This window comes from Herpailurus yagouaroundi, unplaced genomic scaffold (genome assembly GCF_014898765.1).
Source record: "Herpailurus yagouaroundi ecotype Mexico unplaced genomic scaffold, PumYag 181, whole genome shotgun sequence".
NCBI lineage: Eukaryota > Metazoa > Chordata > Mammalia > Carnivora > Felidae > Herpailurus > Herpailurus yagouaroundi.
In genome coordinates, this window is record NW_024412412.1 from 34,264,875 (window position 1) to 34,274,805 (window position 9,931).

A 9,931-nucleotide genomic window follows, 5' to 3' on the forward strand; every position below is an offset into this window, starting at 1 on the left:
CCAAAGCGCCCCAGCACCAGACTTCATTGGGAGTTGCTTGTTGTGTATCGAGTTTTAAAGAGGGAATCCCTTCGTTTTAGTCTGAAAAAAATTGGGGGGGGGGGTGCAGCACAGGCGGGAAGACCTTTGTTAACCTTAACCATGAATGGGAAGAAGTTCAATATACTTCATGAGCAGATTCTGTATGATGGTATCACACGGCTTGGGAATAATTTAAAAGTCTGTCTCCTGTGCAAGAGTGGGGTAAGATAAAAGGCTGAGGCCTTTCATTTCCTTAGTATGTTAAGCGCTTGGACGGAGCTGGCCCAGGGTAAGCGTTTCAAATGCATTGGTGGACCTAGTTTGGTTTGAGGTTTTATTTATTGTGTGACCTAAGTGGACTAAGGCCACTCACACCCCTGGCATGACCAGCTCCATCTCATTTTAAGAATAGAGATGGTGGGGTACCTGTGTGGCTCAGTCCCTTGAGCAGCAGACTGGATTTCTGCCAGGGTCATGATCCCAGGGTTGTGAGATCGAGCCTCCCGGAGGGCTTGTGCTGAGTATGGAGCCTATTTAAGATTCTCTGTCTCTCTGCTCCTATCCCTCGCTCTCCCTCCCGCTCTCTCTCTAAAATAAAACAAGAGAGAGAGAGATGATGTTTCCACTCCTGAGCAAGGGAGCACATCACCTGGCACCACACTGTCTAGGCTGTGCCCAGCTCTGCCTAACAGCCTCAGAACTCCCCAGCTTTTCTGCTCTCCACGCCTGCCGGCCTTACTCCTGGCCCCTCCCCATGACCCACCCACCCTGGCCTGGTCGCTCGTGTCCCAGTTATTAGGGTTGCAATTGATGTGGCGAGAGTAAGACCAAAGTTACCGGTTCCACCTTGCCTCGGGGCGGGGCGGTTTCCAGGGCTCCCTAGCTCCAGAGGAGGAGGAAGGGGTGTCACCCACGCCCGACCTGTTTGCCGCAAAGCCCAGGTCCTGGGGGTCCTGGAGGTGACTTGGGGAGAGAGCGAGACCCCAGCAAGCGGAGACCACGGAAAGCTGAGGCCAGTACCGCGAAGTACGCTCCCTCCCGGCTGCACGGCGCCCTCCAGGAGGCAGGACAGCCTGTCTCCCGCAGGGTTGGGGCGAGAGCGATCGGCACACCTGTCTCCAGGGTTGCTCCCGGTGTGCGGGAGCCTGAGCCAAAGGCGTCCCTTCCGTCAAGCTGACTGGTGTTTACACCAATCGCGAGGGGTCAGAAAACCTTTTCCCGTCCCAACTCTCCAACAAACCAAGGAAGAAAAAGCAAAGCCAAACCCGAGAGCACGATTTGTACTCAGGGCTTTGGATGCCAAGACCATCCCAAGGTGCCCTTTTTCTAGGTCTTCCCCGAGCGCAATAGGCCACGGGGAGAATTTCAGCGTGGAATAAAGCGCTGACCGCGGGTTTGCGCTTGACGTCTTCACCCCGGGTCGCCTCGAGCCGCAGCTTGGAAAGTGGGGACTGAGCGGAGCTACTGGAGGGGGGGAAGGGGGCGGAGGGCTGCTCAAAGAGCTCTTAATGAAAATGTCCTAAATGCGTCCACTTTCGGAGGTCAGGATGCTTGTAGTAAATACCCGCCTATCAGACGTTTGCCTACACCGCTGCGGAGAGGAGAATACGATAACTTTTTTTCTAGGAAGTCGTGGGATTTGATTCATTAATATTTGTCCTACATATTTATCCTGAGGAAATAACCCAAAATGTTGACAAGGTTGAAAGCACAAAGATATCCTCTGAAGTTTTGTTTACAGTGACAAAAACAGATATAATCTAAAACTATAAACACAGTCTATTATGGACCATCCATAACATGGACCACGCTGGTTGTAATTTGTAATTTTTGAATATTGTAATTTTTGAATACATTTGTGAAAACTCTAGTGAAGTGCTGGACATGCTTATGATGTAAATTTAAAATACACAAACTTGCATATACCCTATGCCAAGATAGTGTAAAGAAGGAAGTGAGCTAAATGTCATTTCTGGATGAATCTTGTTTTCTTTGCAACTTTCTCTTGTTTCTACCCCACCCCCACCCCCAAAGGGTGCATGGTGACTTTTATCACTGAAAAAAAACTTAAATAAATGTCATTGCAAGATGTTGATGTCTCTGGGAGTTTCAGCCAGCCCTGCCTCAGGAGTCGCTTAACCTCTCTGATGGTGACTCATCGCTGAAAAAGACAGGAAGGAAGGAAGGAAGGAAGGAAGGAAGGAAGGAAGGAAAACTGGAAACACCTGGAGTGTAGCTTTGATGTAAAGATTAAATGATGTGATGTATAAGAAAGCATTACTTGGTTGAACCACCAAATGTGCCAAAATTTTGTGCCCACTAGACTGGGAACGCGAGTTCAACTTATCTAAATTTCAGGCAGTAATAAAGCCCAGACGGTTCTTGTAACATTGAATTCTCTTGGAAGGCTTACCTAAGAAACAGTTGATCTGAAATCCCAAAAAAGAACTCTAGATCTCATTTTGATTAAAAGGTACTTTAAAACTCCTTAGAGTCTGCTGAGACTGCTCACGCTAAATCATGTATTCTTAATTGAACCAATGTAGCATGAGTGATAGCGGTGGACATTCACTGATGGCTTCATACACATTATCTCAATTCTCACAATCATCCTACGATGAGCCTATTGTTATCTCCGCTTTAAAAGTAAGCCTTAGTTTAGAGAGGTAAATACTTTAATCAAGCCCACAGCTGTGTTCAAGAGCAAGGGCTAGACATAGACGTGTTGACTCCACCTTCCCGTTCCCAACCACTGCACACCCTGTCTCCTTCCACTTGTTGCCAGCTGCGTCCAAGAGGAGTTTTTTCTGAAAATCTAATGCTCCCCAGGGCTTCCCACCCCCTGGGGGCGGGGCTGGAGGTGGGGGTGAGGAGGGGAAGGACGACACCGAGTTCAGACACACTGAAAGTTGGAACGCTGAAAACAATCAACTTTAGGGAGATTAAAGGGGAGGAAGAGAAGGAACTAGGGAGCCCCTGTCTGGGGCCTTGAGAGCTGGGGCTAGTACGTTTCCTCCTCCCCACTCACTCGCGGAGCCCGCCAAGAGGCCAGGGGGCTCCCCCAATATAGCTCCCTTGCCAAGTCTTGGCGACCGTAGCTGAGATGCTCCGCCTACGAAGAGGCCATCTGGGTTCCCCAGACCCAGACTCTGCTCAAAGCGAGAAGTTTCCGGCTGAGGCTAGGCGTAGACGGGTCAAGACTCGCTCCTCCGGCGCCCAGCCTCTGCTCCCAGAACCGAGCTCCCCGCCGCGGGGGGACCCCACCCTGCGCCCACTTAATACTCCAGCATGCTCCTCTAATCCCACGGGTGCCCAGCCGTCTCCGCCTCAGTTTTCCTCGGCCACGTGAGTGGAGACTTGAGCAAAGGCCGGGCCGGAAGGACGGGCTCGGGTTGCAGAGCAAGGGTTCCCCCCCCCCATCCCCTCACGTCCCCTAGGAGAGCCCCGTGGACGGGGCTGACCTCTGCGGCTCCCTCTATTACCGTATTCACCCAGATACGAGCCGCGCGCAGCACCCTCTCCCATTTTCCTGGCTTTTGAGAACCGTCGACACAAACCAAACCTTTCCGGAAGGTGGCTGGGGGGTGGAGAGGAATTCGAAGGGCGCGGGAAGAAAGCTCCCGGGGAGGAAGGTACAGATTAGCACGTGGTTCCTGCCGGAACCAATGAGGGTCAGCGATCTCGGCCTCGGTCACCCGGCCGGCAGGGATGGCCCAGAGGAAGGCGCAGTACAGGACACTGGGCGTCTGCCCGCTGTGCTTGCAGCGACAAGAGGGGAAGCTCAGGGCGACACCCAGAGGGTGACCGGGGACACCCCAGCCCCGCCTCCTCCGCCTTCGGGATGCCGCTGAACCCTGTCACCTCCACCCCCTTCTCGGTCAATGATATCCTGAGGCTGGAGCCAGAGCAGATAGATCCCGAATTCTTGCAACTCCAGGAGGCACCGGGGAGCCCTGAAAGCTTTCAGTGCCAGCGACCGGTCCCAGAACCGCGAAAGTCAGAGGTTCACAGCACCTGCAGCGCCCGCGGCGGAAACAGCGACAGAACCGACGAGTCGGGGTGTCCTGGTGGTCCCCCCGAGACGCTCGCAGAGATGGACTCAGAACGCGTGGAGGAGCCACGTAAGTACGCGCGCTCAGGTCTCGGCTTCTACAGGGGGATCCTGGCTGTGGGGTTGGTCATGACCAGTTGGCGCGTGGGGCTAACGCGCATCTCCTGGTCTTTCCCGCTCCGAGGGCTTCTATTTCCCCTTGTTTGAGAATTCCAAAAGGCAGATCTCTCAGCCCCCTCTACCATCCCCTTCAGACACCCGGTGTGCTTCCTGCGCCCCCTGAATCGTAGGGGGTTCATTATTTCCATAGCCTGCCCTCTGCTTCGCACAAGCGCATCACCCCCAGTCACAGCCACACTTCCCAGAAACTCCAGCTTCCCCTTCTCACAGCGAAACCCTCTAGGTGTCTTAGCTCTGCTCCAACATCACGGGTCTCCCCTGCCATTTCCGAGTCTCTGTACCCTAAAGCGTCTGCCCCAAGTGCAGCCATCAAAAGCAGCCGAGCGCTTTGGGAGTGGAAAGTCGGCTGGCTCTGGGGCAAGCCGCAGCTTGGGGCTTGCTGAGTGGCCTGGCCAGCCCAGTCATCCTCCGCCCAGGTTCCTCCTCTGGACAAAGAGAGGTGGCGACCGGGTCAGGTCGTGTCTGCGTCCCTAGGCCTGAACGGCCCTGCGGGCGCTGGCGGGTGCTCCTCCGCGTCTGGGAGCGGGGTAAGGGCAGCTCCAGGTTTCGAAGCTCTGGGAGACGACTCCAGGGGTCTCCGTGCCTGGTCTCCGAAAGTGCCACGTCGTGCGCAGGGAAGCCAGGCCCTGGCACCTGCACCTAGCCGCAGGAAGGGAAGGAGTGGGCATTGAATTGTGTTGCCTTGGCCCCTGAGACCTGGGAAGCTTCCGCAGAAAAGTGTCCACATTCCAAGGGATGAAGAAGCCACTCTTCTCTCTGCGCCTCTGTCTGCAGCCTCCGTGCGCATCTGGGGTCCGCCCGGCCAGGCCTGGCGTGTCGGGCCTCTTCCGCCAGGCCGTGCCACGGCCCATCCATTCAAGACTCAAACGAATAAGTAAAGGGACTAGTTCAGAGTTGTTTGTTGACTAGTGGCCTGGTTACTCACCCACTCCAGGAACCTGGAGAACATTAACCTTTGCTGTGTGTTCTCAGAGAGGCCTGTGGGTTTCTGCAGACTCTATAAACACGAATTCCCTCCGAGCTGCTCAGCCAACTCCTCACTCACTCTGGCTTTGTTGAGAAAGGATCGCGGTACTCGGACCACAGCTGTTACCTAGCAGCCGAAGGCACGCGCACCGCTTTCTCTTCAGCCGGGGAACCCCTAAGCAGCATCTCTTATGAAGCTGCCGTGGACTAACTCAGAGGAGGGGCCTGCGCCCAGCTCCAGGGACTAAGCCCGGGGCCGCTGCAATGATCGAACGTTCCTGGTGGAGTCTGCGTACCTCGCCTGTCCCCAGACCACCTTGCTTTCAGAGACCAGGGCAAGAGGGGCTGCAGACCAAGGGCGCTTGCCGCTGGCATGCACCAGGGTGTCACGCAGCCCCTTGGCCTGTGTGGTCAGTGACTGTGAAATGGGATCCTGCTTGTTCCAAAGAGTTGCTTAAGGTCAGTTGTTACTTTTCAATTTGCTAAGATTAAAATCCCCATCAATATTTTCCCTCTTTGCGAGATGTCCCCAGTTTCTCTGAGCACAAGCTGAAGGAAGGCCGAAGAAAGTTTTTATTTCCACAGACTTCAGCTATCAAACAGCCCCATCACCTCCTCCAGAAGACTGTGTCAACAGGGGTGGGGGTTTGGAGTCGGGTTCCAACCCTCACCTTCCCTAATCAGGCGAGTTCTGCTCTACCTCACCCAGAACTCGCAGCCCCTCGGCATTCCTGGTTTTCTCCTGGCGTGATTTTCCATGAAAACTCGGCGTTTCCTCTCCACCTACCCTTGAGTTAAAACAGAGCTTAGCCAAGACAGAAGAGAGGTGGGGAGAAGGGGAGGAGAGGCTGTATCTCTGCGTGCTTCAGGCACAGCCGCCTCAGTCCGGGTGATCCGCGAGGGCACCAATCCTGGGAAGAGGAAGGCAGGGCGAAACCAACGCCACCTGCTTGCCAAAGACACCCCAAAGGAGAAAGAGGTCGCTTTTTAAAAAGCCAAATGTGGGTCTAAACTTTGTATATTCCTCCAAGAGAACCTCAGTTTCCAAGCCAAGAATCAGGAAACCGAAATATTTTGTTCAGTTTTATTCTATTTCGCTCATTTGGCTGAAAGAGCATCACATCCAAGAAAGATGGGAAGGGTCCCTGGGGCCGGTGGAGCCCTCGATGACCAAAAAGACAAGGGTGTGGGCAAGGGTGGGGTGAAGGTCGGAGGCTCTCGGGGCACCCGCCCCTGACTTGGATCTGAATAACCTGCGATGCGCCCCGGACCACCACGGATAACCAGGCAGACAGGAACCCACTGGCAAGCGCGTCACCAAGTTTCCGCTCTGTCCCTAACTCTATCTCTATCATCTCTCTGTCTCTCTCTCTCTCTCTCTCTCTGCCCCCCCTTTCCACCCAGGGCGGTCCAAAGTCAATCTCCACCTAACAGGCCCCCACACTCACACTTGGTCCTCGAGGCAAAAGCTTCCCCACACACCACCACGCTAGAATCGAACCACAGCGAATCGCCCCCTACCCCACCACCCACCCACAGACCTTCTAAGAAGAAAATGAAGCGGTCTTAGATTCTTGATCAACTACCTTTTGGGACAAGGCTGTCCACCGGGGACCCTGGAGTGGCAGCATTTACGTATGTGCCTGCAGATACAACAGCGGCAGAGCGTGGGGGGAAAGGAGCCTTCAGACCGTCCTGGGACGGGGGTGAGGGGTCGGCAGAGGGGACGGAAGGGGACGCGGAGTGAAGGCTGCCAGGGGAGAGGGGCGTCTCTTGGAAACCATGTAACTGCTTCGGGGAGCCAGAGGCTGGGCGCTGACGCTGTTCCTTCGTGTGCTTTTAGAGCCGGGCCTCAGCGCAGCCTCGCCCCTCCGCGGCGGGACCAGGGGGCCAGAGCTCGGCGTCGGCGACCCCGGCAGCGGCGCGCGCGGGACCGTCCCCGAGCAGCCCAAGGCGCGCCAGCGGCGGAAGCCCCGCGTGCTCTTCTCGCAGGCGCAGGTGCTGGCGCTGGAGCGGCGCTTCAAGCAGCAGCGGTACGTGTCGGCGCCCGAGCGCGAGCACCTGGCCAGCGCGCTGCAGCTCACGCCCACGCAGGTCAAGATCTGGTTCCAGAACCGGCGCTACAAGTGCAAGAGACAGCGCCAGGACAAGTCCCTAGAACTGGCGGGCCACCCCCCGGCGCCGCGCCGGGTGGCGGTGCCCGTACTGGTGCGGGACGGCAAGCCCTGCCTGGGCCCCGGCGCGCCGGCTTTCTCGGGCCCCTACGGCGCCGCCTCGGCGCCCTATTCCTGTTACGGCGGCTACGCGGGCGCCCCATACGGCGCCGGCTACGGCGGCGGCTACGCGGGCGCGCCCCCGGGTCCTGCGGCGCCCGCACCCCTGGCCAGCGCGGGTTTCGGCGGGGGTGGCCCCGGCGCCGGCCCGCAGAGCCACCTGCCCGCCGCGCTGCAGGGCGTCAGGGCCTGGTGAGGCGCGGTGGCTCCGAGACGCCCGCCGTGTCCCGGTGCTCCGTGCCAGCCTCGCCGCCCACCGCTTTCGGCGGCCGGGATGGAGGGCGGCGCTGGCGGAGCGACCGGATGGCACTTCTCCCCGAGCAATCCCTGGGACTGCGAATTGCCCCGATAAGCCATCCCGCTGAAGGCCCGGGGACGGTCTTCTCCCCAAAAACAGCGCGCAGGGCCTGCGCCGGCCGCCCACGAAGCAGCCCTGGGAGGGAGGAGAGCCCGGGGTAGCTGGCAGTTTCTCGTTCGGAGCAGTACTGAAGCAGGTGACTTGTGGAGCCTCAAACCCAGGGTTTGCTGATAGGCTCCTGAATTTGTGCGCAGCAGCCTGGGGCCTGGGCGGGGTGGGGGTGGTGGTGAATGGGGGGTACGGGGCTCTAGAGGGCCTCGATCCTCCATTAAAGGCAAGGGGGGTGGGGAAGAATGAGGAGTCCAGTGAGATGTGGGAACCCGGGTGTAGAGCGCGGCGGGGTGGGGTGGGGGGGGGGCAGGAGGTCCTGGTGAGGAACTATTGTGTGAGCCCAACCCCTCAGGGGACTTTAAAATGCCCTCCCCCCACCCCCCTCGCTGCTCAGTTCTCAGAGGACTGCATTAATCCATTAATCCAGTGGGGACGTGGTTGCTCTCGGGGAAGGTATTCTGGCTCGCCCCTTCACGGTCACTGCATTTTATCCCCTGTATTCAGCCCAGCACCTTGAGTGAATACACTAAATATATTTGTGTGTGTTTGCGTGTGTGGGGGCCATTAGAATCCACCCACCTCTCCTTACCTCTAAGCAACTTCGAATTAAAATAAAAAACGACACCCAGAAGTTCAGACTCCTCGGTGCAGACAAGATTTCCTAGGGAGACAAAATGGTTGGAGTCCTGGAGATAGGTTACCTGATTTCTTCGCTCTCTCGCTCTGTGGGGTTCTTTCAAACCACAACCCTTTTCTACACCAAGCAACAGGAAAGGAGGCATCGAGGAGGCCGTAAGTCCACCTAGGGATGGGTAGGAAGCCTGAACTTTAGGGGGAAATCATGACCCTCCTCCGTAAAGATGTTTGAAATTCTGCAAATTTAAGACTGAAAACAAACTCATTCTATTAATGGGAACAAGGGGTCAGATACATTTATCTCTGGCAGGAAAATTGGGCCCCTGTTTTCTCCCCTTGGATAACATTTGTAGACAATGAAAACTCTGGTTCTTCACCCCTCCACCACTAACATGCCAAAAATTAAATTCTATTTAATAAATGCGAATATTTAACCAAAATGTACTGGCCCTGCATTTTCTCATTTTTGAATGTGTCCTGATTGTTTCGTGAGAAACAGACTTCTTTGGTCCTATGTAAACTATACCTGACTACTCATTGCTAACATCTCTTGAAGCTTATGTGTTCAAGCTAAAAACAAGAGTATTATTCTTATTTTTTTCTTACTACCATTTCCTTACATTTTCCCTCCTTTTGATTTTCCTCCTTTTTTATTTCTCTATTTTCGCTGTTAATAAAAATACATTTAGACATGCTCCACAGTGCACAACTATAGTTTGTGCTTGTGCTCCTGAGATTAAAGAGGGCAGTTTGTATACTTTAAATTTGGGATCAATAAATATTCCTTGGTCAATGCAGCTAAGATAAAAAAAGAAATAGAGATTAGAGTTAAACTGTCCATCACGGGAAAATGGTCACACGGCATTACCCATCTTTCACTTTGGGGGACATTCCTTACAAAAGGGAAGGACATGTGGACACTGGCCTTAGATTCATGACAGTTGAGCTTAAGTTCAGTGCTTCCACTGAGGGACCATCTGTCCAGCCCTCAGTTGTTAAGTGAGTCATATTACGTTTTCCCAAGAGCAGATTCTAAAGTTCTGCATGTTAATTTTTAAAAATCCTTTGTTGCGGTTCTTTGGGTAAGGTCCTCGCCCTGGAATCATAGGTCACCATTGCAGGGATCTAGCAGAGTACTCGGCACCGAGTAGAAAATCAGTAAATGTTAGTTTCTTCGCCCTTTGCCCCCTTCTCACATGGAAACGTAAGCACCAAGGCTGGTCCCAGATGTTCTGAACAGGCCTTGCTTCCCATGCTGCCTCGACGTTTTGAACCACACGGAAAAAGCACAGCCTCGAGGATGAGCTATGGCTTGGTCAAGTCTGTGAGTGAAGGCAAAAGCGGCTTGGTTCAGTCATCAGCAACTCAGTCATCACCCAGACATTTCTGGAAGGA

General features: G+C 54.9%; 1 protein-coding gene across 1 annotated transcript; it reads left to right on the forward strand.

Annotated features, from left to right (window-relative positions):
- Positions 1–3,618: 3,618 nt before the first annotated feature.
- Positions 3,619–7,687, forward strand: NKX2-6 (NK2 homeobox 6). The gene is made up of 2 exons (XM_040490410.1): positions 3,619–4,142; positions 7,062–7,687. Exons 1-2 carry the CDS (start codon positions 3,863–3,865, stop codon positions 7,685–7,687), a joined length of 906 nt encoding a protein of 301 aa, XP_040346344.1. The 5' UTR covers positions 3,619–3,862.
- The last annotated feature ends 2,244 nt before the right edge of the window (positions 7,688–9,931 follow it).

Bases quoted from the DNA above. Each gene is read 5' to 3' on its own strand.
- NKX2-6 (XM_040490410.1), top strand. From the start codon at position 3,863: ATGCCGCTGAACCCTGTCACCTCCACCCCCTTCTCGGTCAATGATATC. The intron at 4,143-7,061 runs GTAAGTACGCGC...GTGTGCTTTTAG, and splicing joins AGAACGCGTGGAGGAGCCAC to AGCCGGGCCTCAGCGCAGCC.